We start from the raw sequence: 20,296 nt of genomic DNA, 5'->3' as shown, positions 1-20,296 counted from the left end.
GCTGCACTGAGGAGGGGTTCGAACAAGATTTTTACTTACTTTCAGCTAATTTTTGTCACTCTTTTGAATCAGTGTTCTTCATTAGGGTCACAAATAAATTGTATGCCTGGCAGGTATTACATGGACAAGTATGTCAAGAGCATTAAGTTGTACTTTATAGAATGATGTGATATCCGGAATTCATTCTGTGCCCACAGCTGTGGTAAGAGATAAACTAGGAGGTAGAAAGGAAGGAGGGTTGTTGGACGATGTGAGCTTCCTAATAAAAGCAATGGGGATGCTTTTGATGGAAAATTGAACAGATTTAAGGACAAGTTTGACTAACTGAGAACAATACCCAGATGGTATGGGAAATGTAATTAACCTTTGGTAATGCACCAGTCTCAAAATGATGAGACAAAAATTCGCTGAGATTCACTAGTCTACTAAGATATTCATACATGAAGTGATCAGTTTCTCTACTTCAGTATCAATGTTATTATAAAATACATATGAAAATATATCAAGACCCAGAAGCAACCACTTAAAAATGCAGGAAGGTAAAAGTGATGGAGATAGCCTAACGTAAAACAGAAAATCATTGACTCTTAGTTATGCAACTTAGAGGGTGAAAAATGATCCTTCTAGCAATTGGGAAAAACTAGGAGACAGTACTTAATGAGGAAATTTGTTTCAGTGCCTCCCTCTAACAAGGTGTACTTTCTTTCCAACCTGACAGGCTGATAAACCTTGGGATGCCATTAAACTGATAATGAAGCGCCGTGCTAAAAATAGTCTGTCTGCTTTTTTTTCTGGTTGCCAGAACCAGCAGAATCATCTGTGTAATCAATTTACGACTGAGTTTGAGACATCTCTGTGTGGAAGCCTCCTGGGACAAGAAGCATCATCTTTTCTCTCTCTCTCTGTGGCTCAGAGCAGAGTTCAGTGCTCATCTCATACTAAATAAGTAGACAGAATTGGAAACTAGTCATTTGATGCTGTTGGTTTGCTCACCGTGTTTGGATTATCATTAAATGCATTTTAAAAGCTTAAGCCTGAGCATTAATTGAACCAAGGAAAGGGCTCTTCATAGAAAATGTGGTATGCTTGTTTATTCATTTAAATAGTGTCCGGTTTTATGGAACCCCTTTGAAGCCAGATCCTCAAACTTCACATTTCATAGCCTGTGTAAAGGGGTCTCGATTAAGAGACAGAACTAGAATACCTAGCTAGGGCTATTGTTTAGGACTTTTAAGGTTTCTATTTTTAGGTTTCATTAGTAGTCATCTCTAGCTATGCTCTCCTCAACCACTGTGACACTGGACCATAGGTGTCATGGCAGAACATGGTCACTGAATAGACTCTAGAAATTTCTACAGTCTTAATGTGGGGTAAAGCTGGCTGAAATTAAGTTGTTTAGAGTAGTGGAGGGGACAGCAATCCACAAAATCCTGCGTTGTGGAAGATGGAAGTTCATCAACAGGTTATAGAAATCCTACATCCTAATCCTGTGTCAGAGTGTTCCTCCTTACCTACCTCACCAGCAAGCAGTGACAGGAGGGCAAGTCTTGTCCTGCTCGGGAGCTACAGGGAAGAATCTTTAATTACTTGTTTTCTAAGAATGGGTAGTGTTTTGGAGGGTGAAGCAGGTTGTCATAAGGCATTGCTGAACGCAGATAATGATGTTATCTTAGCTTTTACTTCTGTCTGTTCACAACTTCTCCAGAAACCCCAGAATTTTGCAGCCCCTGAGGCAAAACTTTGAGCTCTTTAGTTATTTTGCCCTTTGGCAACAATTAACTTCGTGTGGGTTCGCCTGCATCAGAGACAAAGTGCTCAGCCAAATTCTAGTTTTTCCACGCTCGTGGATGCTTTCTCTGCCATCAGTGATGCTTTATGATAGGCAAAGTGGTTCGTGTGCATGTGTTTTGATGAGACATAACTGAATCTATAATAAGATACTGCTTTAAAAGGGTGGCTGGAGGAATATCTTAATCATCACATCCTCAGATCTAACGGGACTTGGCCTTCTTACGGAATTTCGCCAGAGTCCCTTCATTATATCCGTACAGGTAGGATGAACTCCAAACCAGAGCATGTTGGCAGCGAGGTAGTGGCCCACTTCTCTCTAATATTATTCTCTGTCCCAACACATATGAGGCTTGACAGACATGCTTTGTCTTTGAGAAGGGGAAAGTTGCCTTTCAGGCAATAAATAAACTTGAAAAGAATTCATATTCAGTATATATTGGTTATGGGACTGAGTATTTGCTGGGAGCTGGTGAATGTTGTTCCTTTAGATATGGGTATGTGTTGATTTTTTAAACTCGTTCTGGCCAAAGTGACGCAAGTAAAATGTTTCATGATTGTAAACTGGGGTGTATTCCTTTGAAGTATGAGTGTGAAGCGTGATCTACGAGGCATTGAAATAGTTGTTCTAAGGCCATTCAAAATGGACAACTACATATTTCTTATTTTGTTCTTTAGAATTGTCCATGATGCAAGTTAAGTAAGATATTTTTCTTACAGATCTGGGACTTGCTACTGCTGGATGCAATTTCCTAGACTAGTAGGACCACACTCAGAACTCCTGCAGCTGTAGAAGACATTAGGTGAAGATCACAACTGATGTTATCTTAGTGATAAGGGGCCAGAATCTGAATATGATGGCTAGCTAGGATTTTCACCGGTTGAGAGCGCTATATAGTGCTATAAATCAGGTAAACTATACTGCATATGTAGCCCCTGAAGAAATACATGGCGATGGTACAACTCAGACAACAATTATTAGGCCGCTGTGAGACTGTAGCAGCAGTGGCGCGAGCTGAGATGTCATCCTCAGGCTGTTCCACTGTCACAGTCCTGTGACAAGTTGACCATGGGCGCGCAAGAAAATCTGCATCTCAGGGTTTATTTCAGTGCAAAAGTCATAATAGAGATTAAAATCCCAATTGAGATCAGCACCTACTCCAAACTTCCATTGCCCTTATTTCTCATAGTACTAAGGCTAACACCTCGTTCACTTCTAACTCTTATTATTTTTCTTGTTGGTATTTCCCTTGGATTTGGATAAGAATAGTGTTGTCTAGTCAACTTTTACCTGTGCTGTTTTGATTTAGTTGTGTCTTGTGGTTTTAATTCACTAGTGCAGCATTTCAGTAATTTGCTTTAAAATTACTGAATAGAAATTGGATTTTTTATGCTTTGTTTAGAGCAATTATTTTTCATTCCCAGGTCTGCATGTCGGGTCTGATTTGTCTGATCAGTGCCAAATTCATTTGACAATGACTAAAAGCATTCTTGGTGTGCTTGTTGCTGGAAAACAAATGGGACTGTCCAGTACCTTTAGCTTATAGTTTTACACAGCACAACACATCTACATGTTAGTGTGGGGAACTAGCACTGGTTTTAATTAACTTGCAGTATTCCTATGTGCTTGCCCCATCTGGAGTGATCCCTAGAGTGCAAGTTGTGGAGTTTGATGAACAACTCTTTTGGCCCAGAATGCAAGTTTAGAGGGAAATCTTTATGTAAACATTGTAGAAAACCATGGAGTCTACATTTTGCTCCTGCTGAGAAAAATAAACTCTTTTTGCTCTCATATTAGTGTATCTTCCTGTGTGGAGGAAAATGCAGTGAGAGTATTTTTAGCTGCTTTTGTCTGAAGGGTAAAAAGAGAAAAGGGAGGAGGAAAGAGCTGAATTTTGAGTCATTTTGCTTTAAAGAATGTTTTCCTTTTTTTAAACAATATATTTGCAAGACTAATTCCCTTGTCAGTAAACATCAAAAGCTCAACTACTGCCAACAAAAACACTACAAGATAAAATAATACAAAGTAAATTCTCTTTAGTGAAGGAGCAGGGCTTGTTAGATGGCACTTCAGAAACACATGGGATGATCACACAGTCTTAGAATAAGAGAAAGCATATATTTTACACATCAATATGTTTGTTTGGGGCATGCTTTGCGAAGCGTTGCATGCAAGCTGAGTTTCATGCGTTTACAAAGTGTCATCAGCTGATTCATTGCTGAATAAGATATTAGAAGACTTGAATCTACCCCAAGGAGTTTGCAGTCTCGTTGTAGTACTGACAAACACAGTGTCTAGGGGGGAAGAGGCAGAAGCCTTCCCTTCCTTCAGCTTAAGTTTCCATTGTATTTCATGCACGTAGGCTTCAGCGCAGAGTACAGGAGATGCTTTTACTAATGCCAGTATCTTGCATAGAGAACTACTGAAAGGCTTCACCGGGTAAGACGTGTGGGATGCATCACATAGGAAGGAGAGAGGTGCTCCGTTCAGGAAGTAAATGTTAATATTAAATATTTATGCAGATGAAGACTAAGGAAAAATAAATTGATATACAGGTGTCTGAATGATTTCCCATTGAATTACAATGCACCAAAACGGAGATATTCATGGTAAGATAATAATCTTTGTTTTTCTATTTTGAAACTGAAATCTTAAAGTCATATTCATTGGGCTTCTAATGAAGTTTTTGTTAGCAAGTATAAGACTGACACAGCCAATATTGCTAAGCTCTAGAATTTAATTATAAAGCTAATAAAAAGATAAATGTTTTTAATTTTTCATTTATTTTAATTTGAAAGTGGTTTTAGTATATTTTTTTAACTTTCATACATTCAATGTTTTTTTCCATCAATGGTAAGGACTGTGTAAATGTGATGTTTTTAATGAGATCATATTTGAGTGCAGTCTCTACTGCAAGAGCTGGAAGAACCAAATATACTAAAAGTGGGCAAATAATTGACTAAGCAACAATGAAAAAAATAACTGGCTTTCTGGTTAAGCTATCTGTAGAAATAGTCACCATATGTCTTCCTTTAATAATTAAAAACATTTTGCTTTTCATCCCTGCAGTTTTGAGACTCTTGCCTCCATGGCCAGCCAGCGCTGCCTGTGTTCTCTGTTGTGCATGCTCTTGCACAGGGAAGTCACTCGGTCGTAGTCCCCCTCAAGATTTATGTGAGATAACACAGATTACACTGTGAGCCGTGTAAAACCACAGGTTTACAAGCTGCCCCCGTTTGTCAAAGAATACATTTACACAAGCTTTACACGAACAGGAATTCATTACCAAACCCCAGACATGAGGTTAAGCAATATTTACACCATTTGCAGTTTAAGCAAGTCATTTTTAGCTTGACCTTACCTGGTCAGGAATAATCAGTTGAATTCAGCTGATGTTCACCTCTGTGAGTACAAAATGAAGCACAGTTAGGGATTTATTGTGTGGGCTATAATTAATGTGATGTTAGCAGCCCTCCTTTTGGCCTTGTAGTGGAAATGGTGAGGGCTAATTTTGAATGTTCCCTGGGGAAAATGTGGCATTGGGAGTACATAAAGATGTAACTTTGAGCATTTTCCCCTGAGCTTCATCCTCCAGCTGCTGAACAGTAACTTTGAGTCCAGTGTAAAGCTGGGGGACGTCAACAGGAACATCTTCATCAAATGCAGCACATTTGGATCGGGTCTGACTGGATTTGTTCTCTTAAGACTTTGCATTTGACAGAGAAGTTGGTCTTCACACTGTCTTCGTCCTCACCATCTCCTGAAAAAATAGTTAGCTATAAAACATCAGGGTGCAGTAGGTGTAGTTTCTGTTCCATTTCTTTGGTGATCTTAGCTGCCCCAACGTGTGCAGAGGTAGTGTGAGTCCCAGAGGGCGTGATGAGATGTGCGACATGGAACGAGCATCCCGCGCTCTTGGATCTGATCTCATTAAAGATGTCCCTGCTTACTGCAGGGGGCTTGGACTAGATGACCATTAAAGGTCCCTTCCAATCCAAGACATTCTATGTTTCTATGATTATGCTTTTTCTGATAAAACAAGCACCAGAAATGAAAGATCTAAATAGAAGAGAGGGCAAACAAGAGTGCAGAGGCACTGACTGATCGGGCTAAAACTGCTGCAGTTGGAAATTGCAAAAGACAGGATTTCTGACGAAATCGTAGGTACTTGCAGAGAAAGGGATTTCTGAAGGTTTTACAGTTCCTGTGCTAAAGGAAGTGCAGTATCAGTAATACGTATTTTGCAAAAAGGATTGCCGCTCTTTAGAAATGAAGCCTGGTTTTAAAGGAGTGACATGGGATTCCTTGTTCTTTGGCCCATGTTGGAGAGAAATTCTCATGGTGCAAGCCTCACCTGTCAGGTTTTAAGCCAAGAAATAAACATGCATGTCTGGCATTTCATTACAAAATCTGCTTGTCTCACCTGTATAAAGTGACCTAACTTAGGAAAATGAAAGAGGATCCAGAACTTACTTTCTAGTCCAAAAATGAGCTTCCAGGCCTCTTAACTTGCAGACTTTCAGCATATAAGTAGATACGAATTCTGTCACTGCATTTTGGTGCTGAAGTGTGAAAACACCTGCAATTTATGCCATGTCCTGGGATGACACTAGGTGTAAATAAATCACATAGAAACAGCGATTCAGGGCAATGCCATCTCCACACCTCCCCTGGGGGAAGCCACCCTTGAGGCGTGTTCTGGGTCAGACTTCAGGAGCTGTATTTATTCATTAAGCCACATTGTTTCTGTGGGAAGCCAGACTTTCCAGTCCGTACCCACTAATCAAAAGAAATGGAGAAAAGCACTGTCCCAGCACTTAGCATAATTCTGGCAGTAATCATCGTTTTTCAGCTTTGGACTTGGTCTTTTAATAAAGGTATCTTTGGGTTTCTGCCAGAGGGGTAACTGATGGACGCGTGCCTGCAGCCTGCAGAGGGTTGGTGCAGGGCCAGCCCTGCTCCCCGCCTGCAGCCACCGCCAGGCTGGCAGAAAGGGAAGGAGCCGTCTGGGGGAAGCTTTGTCTCATTGTCCTTCAAAATTTGTCATTAAGCGGGGCCAGAAATTCTGTGGGCAGGCGTGGGGAAAGAAGGGAGGGGGAGTGTGGAGAGGAGTTGGCAATGAAGCAGGGGGAATTTAGGAATGTGTTAGGGTGAGAGCCTTCCTCCGTTTGCAGGGATTCAGCCTGAGTACGGTCACCCAGAAATAGGTGCAGGCGAGACTTGGCCTCCAGTTCCAAATATTCTTCGTGTTGTCAGTTAAGACAAGCAGCATAGATGAGGTTTGGGAAAGAAGCTGGAAAATACTTAGTCATTTTGATTTCTGTACTCAAGATTGTTGGCAAAACTCCTACATCTTTCCTCACTGAGGGTGTTTATCTCGGAGCAGTGTGTCTTTAGTACCCCCTTCCAAAGTACCCTTTAGCACCCCCGCTCCTCTCCTCCTAGTGCCTCAGGCACAATGCACAAGCCCAGGATGTAACCCCGTGTTCTCAAGCCGGCGTACCTGCTGGTCCAGGGAGCTGAGCACTCCAGGGACCCTTAGACCAGAAGAACCTGGGTTAGCAAACGGTGTCTGGACCTGAATCCGCAACGGCCATTTGTGTGGGCTGGGGTAACTGAAACAGAGTTACAAGGAGTGCCGGGTAGTCAGAGAGAAAGACAGATCTCAGCAGAGTTTGTGTGTACCTCCAGTGCGTGCAACAAGCAAGTGTAGATTAAGTGTCTGTTCTGGGAGTCTGACTCGCAATGCTAGCCATTGCCAGGAATTTACAAAAGCAAAATTGGCAGCATATACAGAAACAACTATTTCCCAGATTATGCTAAGTAAGGGTGCAATTAAGCACATGAGGCTGTCATATTCGTGCCTACGTTCTGCCAGCTTCTGTGGGCACAGGGAGCGCATTCATGCAAAGGGCAGTTGTGGAAATACTGGTTTTCTGCAACCCGTGTTGCTCCAAAGAACCTGGAAGCAGCTTGTTCAGCACAGGAGGGAAATCTGTTGGCAGCACCATTCAGTATGCTGAATCATAACTTCCTCCTGTTTGTCTAGTAATCCAAAATGTCTTCTAGGAAAAATGAGACAGACAGGTCTTGCATTCCAACTCCTCTGAGGAAAGACATTTCCACTAGAAAAGAAGATTCATGTCTGTCTTTATACTTTGAAAGAAACTATCATTACTATTTCCAGATCAGTTGTAAACTGTATTTGTATCTTCTGATTTTTTATTAATGCAAGACTAAAATGCTACCAGCATAAGTACTTATGGTATGTATTATCATGTGTCATCTTCCATTTTGACAGCCAACAAAAGAAGAAGAATCTAAGCAAAAGACATAATCATAGAATCATAGAATCGTACAATCACAGAATGGTTTGGGTTGGAAGGGACCTTAGAGATCACATAGTTCCAACCCCCCTGCTGTGGGCAGGGACGCCTCCCATTAGACCAGATGGAAAGCATCCCTGCCCAAGTGGAAAGCGTCCCTGCCCGAGGTAGTGGCTATGCATATATAAAGCAATATATTAAAGTCCACAGTACCAAAAAGGTAGTTGATTGCTCTCATGAAAAGTGATTCAAGGTTCAGTACATAACAAAAAAACATTAGTTTATGGCTGGGCAGTGATTTTTTAAATGCGTGGGAAGACTCTTAAGGACTATCCATGCCGAACTGCGTTGTGCTGCTGCCTCAGCCTAGCATTCAGTTCTTTAAAGTGCGTGTTTATAAAATTACCCTTTACATGCAGCCTGCTGTGTGGTAGTTTTTAAGAGGCCCCGGAGCTCTCTGCAGTTAGACCAGCCACGCAGAAAATGCTGTCTACAGCGTGAAAAATAAGTAAACTCTGGGCCAAATTAAAATTGCCTAATATCAGTGGGGTTCAATATTGCAGTACTTTCTGTATGTTGACTTGCTTTGAAGTGAAATCTTGCAAGGAGTGTAAAGTTTACTGCCCTCCTCAACTGGTAAACAAGTATTACGTTTTCGTCTTGCAGCATTCTGTTTTCTCTCATTTATCCTTGGGAGGGTTTGGTGGTGGTGTTGTAGTTGTTAAAAACTGAATGCTGTTGAGCAGGTTGTATGGATTCTTAACAAAAATGTTCTCCAGCTTCCTTCTGCTGTCATTTTGTAACTGCTGTGCCCTGGTGCTGGTTCCCTTCTGCCTTTCTCAGGTGTCTTGGTGCCAGTGAATGCTTTGCAGCTCTGTAGTGAATAGGTTGGGCAGCGTCTTATATGTCCTCCTGTATACTGAACCACGTGTGACTATCAGATGTGGGACTTATTTCATCTTCTCAAGTTGTGGAAATTAATTTTTTATCTGGAGGACCTAAGGGTCTTATGTGCACCTCCTGTGGAGTTAAGATATTTTTGCGGAAGGTTTCTGTACCTATTAATTCTCTTTATTTTTTTAACAAACAGATCAAGTGTAGCAATTGTACTGATCTCATGTCCACTAAGGCTGTAGGAGAGCTGGCATTTCCCATTATGAGTTCTGGGCTTAGCTGCTCTGAAATCTTACTTTGAAGAACAATCCTGGTACACACACAGGATCACGCAACAGGACTGGAACCGAGTCCAGAGAGAAAAGTAAGAGTAGCTGATGAGCTGGGGTCTTGGGGAGGCGAATGCAGAAGGGACAGGGCATGACCAGATGCATGCCACAGGGGACAGGAGCAGCAGGTTGGGAGCCTGAGTCATGCCTGCCCTGCAGGTATCTCCCGTGGCAGAAGGTTCCTAAGCTGTAATTATCAGTTGCCAGTTGCCAGCTGATTTCTAAGAAATACACTGAAAGGAGTTTGGATCTATCCCCCGTGTTGGTGGACAGCATCTAGGGCTACAACTGGAACAGGCAGTTACTCCATTATTTTCTTTACTTGGTAGTCTTGGTAGTCTCAGTGGGATTGAAACCACGAGGGGATCCATGCAGCTCTGCATGGTGGAGTGTGGAGGGAAGAGTCAAGAAACATTTAAAACAATCCCAGCTATGAATGCCTTGGAAATGACATACAGAAGACTCCTTCATGAGTGTCAGTGCTACTAAAATAAGAGTTTCAGGTGACCAAGGGTGTCCTGCTCTTATAGAAAGGTTTTGGCCATGCCATCTTCACGGTACCCTGTATCATTTCTTAAGAGGTAAAAAAATAGGAAGTCTCACAGTACTCTGGAGTTCACGGAATCACAGAATCATGGAATTTCAGAGTTGGAAGGGACCTCTAGAGATCATCTAGTCCAACTCCCCTGCTAAAGCAGGATTGCCTGGAGCATGTTACTCAGGACTGCATCTAGGCAGGTCTTGAAAGTCTCCAGAGAGGGGGACTCCACAACCTCCCTGGGCAGCCTGTTCCAGTGCTCTGTCACCCTCACCGTAAAGAAGTTTTTCCTCATAGAGCTGAGAATTTTGATTCTTACTTAGTGGGAAGGTGGATCTGGGAGGCAGAGCAGCAATCCATCCAGTCACTGCAGTGCACTTTTAGTCTGGAGCATCTTAACATAGCTGCAGTGAAACGGGGCTTAGTCACAGCTGGTTTAACCGCCTAAGTACTTAGCTTCTCACAGAGGTTTGCCAACCTGTCCAGACTTCTGTCCTGCCGTAACTAAACACCTAATAGTAGTTTAATTAAAGCAGAAGTCTTTTGTGCATAGTGGTTTATCTCTGTAAGGATCATGCAATGTCAGGAGAACTGGAAGATGGACATGTTCTATATCACGAGACTACTAAAAAAAATGACTGTCTTAAGAGGTAGGACAGCATAAAAATACTCTCTAAACCTCAGTAAGTGAAAGATGAGTTCCTGCTCTTCATTTCAAAAAACAAAGCGCAGTATACGCTGTAATACTTGTTTGATAGATTTGAAGCCAGTGAAGACCACCTTTTTCACACAACCTCTGATAACTATATTACAGACAACTTTTGAAACCAGTAATTTGTTCATTCATTAGAGTAAGAAACTTGCATTCTGAGTAACTGATAGGATTGATAGAAGAAATACAGGCAGAAGATGTTTCTCAGTGAGGTGCGCCATTCTTCCAGATTGCAGTATGATGCAGAATTGTATCTGTGCTCCAAATCTGCTGACCTGTCCTGAGGTAAAAATCTATCGATGAACACAGGTCATTGGGGTCCAAACTTCGAGAGTATTCTGTGCAAAGGAGATGGGTTTTTACCTGCAGAATCTGTTGGGCAGACTGAGGCAATTGTGGACCCATGGAAGAGACACGGCCTTCTCAAATCACACAATGCCAGTATCTGGCTAGGTTTCACTCCTGGCCTTCAGGACAGCTAGTTTGCCATTTCTACTTGATACTGGATTGTAATTTTGAGCAGCGGGCTGTGGATAGAGTGCAAAGAGAAATATTCTTTGGGTACATAAAAGTAGATAAATAGGAAACAAAAATGTATCTCTGAAAGCTGATTGTTTTTTTTAATGGCTGTGTTTTTTAAATAACGCTATATTTCTTGGGAAAATGTATCCAGATGGGAAGGTAGTCGTTTTTCATGCATGTTTTTAAGTCCTGAAGCTGGCTGATGCATCTTTGAGTTGCATTTCTTGAAACTAATAGCGTGACTTATGGGAACATGCAATAAGAAAGGTCAATGGATTTCCAAGTTTGAAACTGCATGACTGTGAGTGATGCAATATGTGATATTCTTAGTCCTGAAAAAAAGGAAAAGCGAGCAATTCACACAGTCTCTACATGAATATTTGTTTAACTTTTGCAACCCACTGCTTGAAGTGTAGGATCTTTTTTTCTCATGCAAATCTAAGCCACCCACAGCTTCAGCAGAAGAGCTCCACTGCTTAAAAAAGTCCACTGTGATAATTTAAGTCATCAGCATTATAATGCTTTATGGGTTTAGAGAAATGAGGTCAGTTCATGCACAGTAGGAAAGAGTGCAACAGGGATTCCAGTTGTAGGTGCTTATTGTAAATGCAAATGGTTTCCTCTTTAAATTCCTTTTCAGGGAAGTTATGCTAATTTTTCACATCTCATGTTTGAGTGTAATTCAGTAAGAGTGGCAGTGCCTTCCTCACTGGCATTTTTTGAGTCTCCTGGTTTCTCTTAATAGAGAAGTTATAAATCTTTTAAAAGGAAAGATAAGGATGGGAAAGAAGGTATGCTATAAATGCCTTGCAGCATATAAAGAAATGTTTGCAGAGCTCAGTGGGGATGTATTGTTAGTCAACCTAGTCAACTCAACAGTTGACTAAGCCCAGAAGTCTCTGAAACAAAGATTGCAAGTGTTTGGTGGCATTTGTTTGTGGGGCTAAGACACTTTTCCAAAACATTTGCATTCATTCCTGTAATGAAGAAGAAAATTACTTCCAGATACTTCTTAATAGCTACTGAAGCCCTAGAAAGCAGTCTGGACTTTGGAATGATTTAAAAAAAGAAGCAGGCAGGAGAGGGCAGAGAGAGGCAATATCATCAGATGATATTGACTTGCATTTTAACACTGCGGGTAGCAGACAGCAGATCAGGAGAGAAAAAAGAGTGTAAGTTGTCCCTAATATTTGCTAGAATGGCATCCTATAAATTATTATGGGCCAAGGGATAAGGGTTGCACTTGAATCTTCTACCCAGCTCTAACATGACCTCAGATAATTTACTTACTAGCAATAGTTAGGTTTAATTTACTAACTGTATCATAGAATCATAGAATGGTTTGGGTTGGAAGGGATCTTAAAGATCATCTAGTTCCAACGCCCCTGCCGTGGGCAGGGACATCTCCCACTAGACCAGGTTGCCCAAAGCCGCATCCAGCCTGGCCTTGAACACTTCCAGGGGTGGGACATCCACAACTTCCCTGGGCAACCTGTTCCAGTGCCTCGCCACCCTGACGGTAAAGAATTTCTTCCTAATTTCTAATATAAACCTCGTCTCTTTCAGTTTAAAACCATTACACCTCATGCTCTCACTACACTGCCTCACAAAGAGTCCCTCTCCAGCTTTCTTGTAGACCCCTTTAGGTACTGGAAGGCCATTATAAGGTCTCCCCGGAGCCTTCTCTTCTCCAGGCTGAACCAGCCTGTCCTCACAGGAGAGGTGCTCCAGCCCTCTGATCATCTTTGTGGCCCTCCGCTGGACCCGTTCCAATGGGTCCCTGTCCTTCCTGTGCTGAGGGCTCCAAAGCTGGATGCAGTACTCGAAGCGTGGTCTCACCAGAGCACAGTAGAGGGGCAGAATCACCTCACTCAACCTGCTGGCCACGCTTCTTTTCCCAGAATCACAGAATGGTTCAGGTTGGAAGGGACCTTAAAGGTCATCTAGTTCCAACCCCCCTGCCCTGGGTGGGGACACCTCCCACTAGACTAGGCTAGCACAGGATGCGGTTGGCTTTCTTTTCTTTTTCTTTCACATTGCTGACTCATGTTGAGCTTCTCATCAACCACCGCCCCCAAGTCTATCTCCTCAGGGCTGCTCTCAAGCCATTCTCTGCCCAACCTGTATGTGTGCCTGAGATTGCTGTGACCCAGGTGCAGGATCTTGTACTTGGCGTTGTTGGACTTCATGATGTTCACATGGGCTCACATCAAGCCTCTCCAGGTCCCTCTGGATGGCTTCCCTTCCCTCCAGCGTGTTGACCATGCCACACAGTGTGGTGGTGTTGGCATACTTGCTGAGGGTGCACTCAATCCCACTGTCCATGTCGCTGACAAAGATGTTCAACAGCGGTGGTCCCAGTCAGTACTGACCCCTGAGGAACGTCACTCGTCACTGGTTTCCATTTGGACGTCGAGCTGTTGACCATAACTCTTTGAGTGCGGCCAGCCAGCCAGTTCCTTATCCACTGAGTGATCCATCCATCAAATCCATGTGTCTCCAATTTAGAGACAAGGATGTTTCGTGGGACAGTGTCATACGCTTTCCACAAGTCCAGGTAAATGATGTCTGTTGCTCTCCCCTTATCCACCAACACTGTAACACCATCTTAGAAGGACACCTAATTTGTCAGACATGACTTGCCCTTGGTGAAGCCATGCTGGCTGTCACCAATCACTTCCTTATTTTCCATGTGCCTTAGCAGAGATTCCAGGAGGATCTGCTCCATGATCTTGCCAGGCACTGAGGTGACGCTAAGCGGTCTGTAGTTCCCCGGGTCTTCCTTTTTTCCCTTTTTGAAAATGGGGGTTATGTTTCCCCTTTTCCAGTCAGTGGGAACTTTGCCAGACTGCCACGACTTTTCAAATATAATGGAAAGCGTCTTGGCAACTTCATTCGCCAGTTCCCTCAGGACCCGTGGATGGATTTCTTCAGGTCCCATGGACTTGTGTACCTTCAGGTTTCTCAGATTGTCTCAAACCTGAAAGTAAGTATAGTGTCTGCACTTTTTTTGAGGAAATAACATAAATAACCGCAAATTACTGTCACCGTCTGCATCTGTAATTGTGTAAATTGAAAAAGGGGGTAGACTTCTTATTATGAGACTTCTGCTTTTCATGTTTGTAAACCAGAGTGCTGAATGCAAAAGTAACAGGAATATATGCGAGACTTGCAGTGCTGGCTGAGGGATATTTACTTCATGAGCCAGTGAACAAAGCAGATGGGAAAAATCACGAGGACACTTTAACCAGCGACTAATAGAATGCCATTCCAATACGTCCTCCCACCAGGAAAACCTGTACTGACCTCTTTCCAGCCAGGAATTTGAAATTTCTGAGGATACAGAACAACTCTGAGAATTCAACAGTTTCTCCCCACCCCACCCCACCCCCGTTATGGTACAAAGAAAATACATACAGTATCTTTACTTTTGCTGTGGTACCCATAAACATACCGACACACAGACACACACACATACATATATACATATATATATATATAAATAAAAAATGGCATATATATGACACACTAAAAAAGAATTTCCCCTTATCTCAGGGTTTTTCAACTTATGATCGTTAAACAGGCCTGAAAATGGGATTTTTATATATCTGATTGAAGTAATTGCACAAGAAAGTGAAGAGAAGGAACGCACCAAGAACTATACGCTTATCAGTGATGGCTGGAATATAGTACTGAAATTGGAGGGGCACTCTAAAAGACAGAAGATGGAGGTGAGAAGAGGAAGTCAGAGACTGATACCAAAGGCAAAGCAGAAGAACTAGAACAGGGAAAAAATCTGGTTTAAATATTACAGTAGTAAGGTAGTCTTAAAATAGATTTTTGGCTAGACAAGAGACATGCAAGAGGAGTGGGTGTAGTAACACAGAAAAGAAAAAAAAAAGACCTAATTGCTTGATTTCTTCAGGCATATATCCATCGTGCCAAATTCAGCCACATTTCTCTGAATTTTCTGGCATCTGAAATAAATGCTGATATTCTGGCTTCCCCCATTTAATGTTGCGTCTCTCCCTAAATACCATCTAAACACAACATTCCTGCTTTTGTTCTTCATTTTCCCTCTTCTGTTAAGATATTTGTGACAGATTTCCACCTCTTTCAGGTGAAAAACATTCAGGCAGAACATAATACATATATATGGGTAAATATTGACTTCGGGGTTTTGTGGATATTAAGATTTACAATTCCTTAATGTCAACTTTGACATTCAGGTTTTCTTAGGATCTCTGTGCTTCTCAGGGCAATCTTCATTATTTACCACAGAGTTCAGTGTTAAAGCACATATTATTTAATTCTGTAACTGTGCTATTTCCATGCACATACACTGGATTTCTGTGAAAACCATTCTTCTGAAATCATGAAAATGTGTTGTAATGTCCAACTTTCTCTAAAAAAAATTAGTTAGGTAGAAAGGGGTTACATGTATTTGCTATGCCGAAGTGGGATATCAGTGCGGTGCTGTACGCAGAAATTTGAATTAACATCATTGCTGGGATACAGCTGCATTATTTCTGGTGTGCGTTAAAGCTTTGCATTTAGTTGCATCATCTGATGCTTCAGCTCTGAACTCATCAAGTGGCTGATGGATGTGTTTGTAAAGGCTTGGATGGTAACTTTATACGCAACGATAAACCCACTGTTGTACTTAATGAGGTCAGTGAAGCAACTGGAAAAGAAATACATAATTCTGTAGCATGGGTTTGTAAGCATGGTACTGCCAGGGCTTTTTAAGTTTAATGAAGCAGCTACTCAGCTGCTGAATATTCTTGTTAAATAGTCTCAGCATGGATTTTGAAAGTAAAATGTTGCTGATACCATGGTCTCCTTGGAGAGTCCGTGGCTCTTATTCTCTTAAATAGTCTGCATCTTTTATGTGTTAATGGTTTTGAAATCAGCCATTTGCTTCATTTTCATTGTAAATGAGGGGCAGAGTCTGATTTCCTTCCCCATTCTCTGAACACTATATATCCCCTGTAAGCTGTCTCATCAGCCTCCAGTTCGCTCTCTGGGGCATGCATGGTCTGAAAATAGCTGAAATAATCCTGTAAAACAAACACTTTGCCAAGTGTTTTCCTGTTTTAGATGCCTTTCTAAGAATATAAATCCCTATGTGAAAACTTGCATGGTACAAGTGGTCCAGCACCTCCATCACATCTTTGCATGCTGCAAAGTCGTGCTGCTGAAGACGCCCATTCAGGAGACTTCAGAAAGTTATCCCTGCCATTTGCGCAAATCCAGTGAGATCAATTTACAAGATTTCTTTTAAAGCCCAGAGAAATATCTCCGTTTAAAAGAATAGATTAATGGTTAATTTTTAAAGACTGTTTCCTGCTGCAGTACTGGTACTGCGCAAATAACGGTGTCTGATGCAAACGCTTTTTTTGAGGGTTAAATGCCGTGCAGGTGAATGTGCCTGATTTCAACACGTGGATATCATAGTAGTAACCTGTAGGATTTACACGTGACTGTAGCCAAGGGTCTTGAGGCATGCTAGGAGGTCTTTGCCCCCTTTTGTAGGTGGATTAATCCATCCCGTAGGTATGTTGTTCGTGACTGACCTGGAGAGGAAGCCTGCCGGCACATAGCCTGGTTCTTCTGCCTGTTGAATCACACAGCCTCCTCTCCCAGACAGGCACACCCAGCAAGGAACAGCGTACAAAGGAATCAGGAATTTACATTCCCAGGCTCTTTGTTACCAGACAACCTGTGCTTTCCAGTTACCATGGTTGAAAGCATCATGCAAAATACAGCGTAAGCGATGGAAGTACGAGGAAAGCAGAAAAGAAAGGCACAGGCAAGCTGTGATTTCTGTCTCACCTTGTGGCATAAATTATTACTGCACACAGGCTGTTATTAAGTGAGTCTGTGTGACAAAAAGACCTGTACAGGATTATTTGCTGGGTCTGTGCTTTGCCATGGGTTCATGTTGGAAAGCACTTGGCAGCAGTGGAGTGTTTTCAACAAGGGATTTGGAGCTTATCGGCTGCTTTCTCCTCAGATTTGTAACTTTCCCTGTTGGTGGACTTGGGCAGCCTTTAAGTTCAAAAGCGCACAAGGTGAAGATTGTATGTTCCTTGTTCCTTTGCAGCATTTGAGGTGGGGGGGGAGAGGGGGAGGGGGGAGGCAAAAAGGTTCAGTCTTTCCGTTTATCACTTCTGACTTTAGGAGTCTGCAGAGAAAAAAAGCAGCGCAGTGGCCCCGGCTTGCTGTTTCTGAGACGTACAAGCTGTTTTTCCACGACACATAGCGCTGCAAGCTTACTCTCCCTGCTGAGCGGGTTTCGAAGGGCTGGGGTGGGGAGGGAGGGAAAGAGGGGGATGTTTTTTCTCCCGCCTGGTATCCATTAGTGCGGCGGAGTTGCAGACAGGGAGGGACGTGCCCCTTCCCTCCACCCCACCGCCCTCTCCTCCCTTCTCCCTAGATGGGGACCCGCCACCCGCCGCCATGAGGACGAGCCGCTGCAGTCACCTGCCGGGAGTCCCGCCGGAGCGCCCGCGCCTGCCGGCACCCGATGGCAAGACCCTGCCCGGCGGCAGCAGCGGTGGCCCAGCCAGCAGCTGCCCGCAGTATGTCATGCAGGTGTCGGCCAAAGATGGGCAGCTGCTCTCCTCCGTCGTGCGGACGCTCGCCACGCAGAGGTACGTGGGGGGCGGTGGGAAGGGTGGGCTGGAGTGAACCCTCCACAGCTGCCACCCGCAAGTCCCACAGGCGCTTGAAGGGAAGGTGTGGTGGTGTGCTTTGTGAAGGCTTACCATGGTGCTCTTGTGATTAAACCTTCATCCTAACTTTGCAATGATTATGCTACATATGCAATTAAGCCCTCACCATTACACTCAGTGAAGAAGGGGGAAGCAAGCTGTCTAGGGATCCTGCTGCTCAAGTGCGCCAGCTGCAGTAATTTGCCCTGATGCGTAGCGGGAGGCTTCAGCGCGTGCTGGCTGGCATGGGATGCCGTGTTTAGCCCACGTGCTGCTGCCAGCACTTCTGTGGCACGTTGCCTTCATGCTTCCCAAGCCAGCGTGCTGAGCGGCCAAACAAGCTATTTCTAGCAGGGACGCACACAGAAGTGTTGCTGCTTCAGCCATCGTCTAAGTGATTGAGAGTGGCTCTTTCTGCTGTCAGTTTAGAATGGCAGATTATTGGTGAAATATGCCCTTCAAAACACTAGCCTGCTTCAGGCTGGCTTTGTTTTCATAGAATCATAGAATGGTTTGGGTTGGAAGGGACCTTAAAGATCATCTAGTTCCAAGCCCCCTGCCATGGGCAGGGACACCTCCCACTAGACCAGGCTGCTCAAAGCCCCATCCAGCCTGGCCTTGAACACTTCCAGGGATGGGGCAGCCACAACTTCTCTGGGCAACCTGTTCCAGGGTCTCACCACCCTCATAGTGAACACTTCCTTCCTAATATCCAATCTAAATCTACCTTCTTCCAGTGCGAAGCCATTACTCCTTGTCCTGTCGCTACACTCCCTCATAAAAAGTCCCTCTCCAGCTTTCTTGTAGCCCCCTTCAGGTACTGGAAGGCTGCTATAAGGTCTCCCCAGAGCCTTCTCTTCTCCAGGCTGAACAACCCCAACTCTCTCAGCCTGTCCTCGTAGGAGAGGTGCTCCAGCCCTCTGATCATCTTTGTAGCCCTCCTCTGAACCCGCTCCAACAGCTCCATGTCCTTCTTATGTTGGGGTCCCTAGAGCTGGATGCAGTTTTCATTAGAAGCAAGAAAAAGGATGCATAAGGGTTTGGCCATATCCAGATTTGACACTTGGGTCAAAATTAAGTTCTACTTCACAGATGTGAAGCTGGGAAGACTGCATAGGTCTTGAAGTAGCCCTGGATTTTCACAAAACAGCAAACAATCCAATCCACTGCACTCGTGTGGAGAGTGAAATTATTAACTGCTGCTGCACATGTGATATGACAGCCTGAAAGGGCCTTTTCCCCTTTCCTTGTAGCAACTTTTTTAAACCCTGTACATTTTGCGCACTTGGATGTGTGTGCAGAGCATTGAGCACAACTTCATACTGTTTTACCAGGCAGATTGAAAGAAGCTGGCTGGCCTGTTTATGCTTTCCTGCAGCTACACTTGAGTGAGGTCTACCTGGGGCAGCCTGCAAAGAGCCAGAAGAGAGACAGAGGGAACAGTGGTGTGCCACCATACGGTATCCACTAACGAGGTTTTGTCAGTGACAGTGACAAAACCTGCTTTTCTGAGGAGATCACCTGAGATGGCATATGTGGTAGGGAGAGTTTTTGTTTCCAAGAGGTCAGCCTTCTCTGCCTTGGCAGTCGGGGGCCTGATTTGAAGCTGGGGTGAAGTGGATCCATAGTCCAGCAGCACTGGGGCTCACAGCCTGTTCCTGCTTTCCTACAGCTGCGCAAAGCCTGAACACCTTGGGAAGCCATGCCACTGCCTTCCTCTTTCCTGAAAGATTCCTCTGTAAAACAAAGAATCTCAGTAGTTAAAATCAGAGTTTTTAGGTTTTCACTGGCAAGAGGAGCACCTGTCCCCCTTTGACCATTAGCACCCACCACCAGGAAGGTGGGTGCTTTGGGGGAGGCAATGCAGGAGGAGCAGCCACAGGCAGCTGCTACACAAGAGGGGTGTGTTTGGCACAGTCCTCCTTCTGTTAATATAGCTCCTGGAGCTGCTTGTGGGATGTTGTCCCAAAGAGAGGGAAACCCTCCCCAGGGACAAGGGCTTACTGCCTGCACGTGCCTCCCTGAAGTGGTGGCCCTGCTGTCACACCAGTACAGGGCAAGGTGCTGTGGTTTCAGGTCCAGCACTCCTTTGCTGTTGATCACTGAAAACAGCTTACCCTGTAGGTCTGGGGATCTTTACTAGCATAAGAGATGCTATCCTGTAGGTCAGGAGAGGTGGCACAGATCATCACTAGCGTAAGAGGTGCCCAGCCGAGGCAGGTTTAAAACTTCCCTGATGCATTTAGAGATTTCTTGAAGGAAGCCCCCCTCCCCTACAGAAGAGGTATTTTAAACAAGAATACCAAAGCGCCTGCAGCCATTATGTTACTAGCCAGCAGCTTGGTGTGCTAACTACAGCGTAAAGTACGCAAGCTGCAAATGTTTCCCACATTGTTAATTCACGCCGTACAGAGAGAAGGAGAGGCGAGATCACAGCCCTGTATACTGACCAGCAGTTTTCTCTCCTCCT

The 20,296-nt window shown here is 43.8% G+C and overlaps 1 protein-coding gene across 1 annotated transcript in view; it reads left to right on the top strand.

The window, feature by feature from the left end:
• Positions 1-20,296, top strand: part of MARCHF3 (membrane associated ring-CH-type finger 3) — an 81,528-nt gene that overhangs the window by 39,056 nt on the left and 22,176 nt on the right. Inside the window, exon 2 of the mRNA XM_063320911.1 lies at positions 17,550-17,766. Coding sequence (XP_063176981.1) covers positions 17,573-17,766 — 194 coding nt within the window. The 5' untranslated portion in view covers positions 17,550-17,572. The remainder of the gene's footprint in view (positions 1-17,549; positions 17,767-20,296) is intronic.

The sequence above is a fragment of the Chroicocephalus ridibundus genome, chromosome Z (assembly GCF_963924245.1).
Source record: "Chroicocephalus ridibundus chromosome Z, bChrRid1.1, whole genome shotgun sequence".
Taxonomy (NCBI): Eukaryota; Metazoa; Chordata; class Aves; order Charadriiformes; family Laridae; genus Chroicocephalus; species Chroicocephalus ridibundus.
Note: the sequence above shows the minus strand (reverse complement) of the source record. Positions and strands in the feature narration are given on the sequence as shown.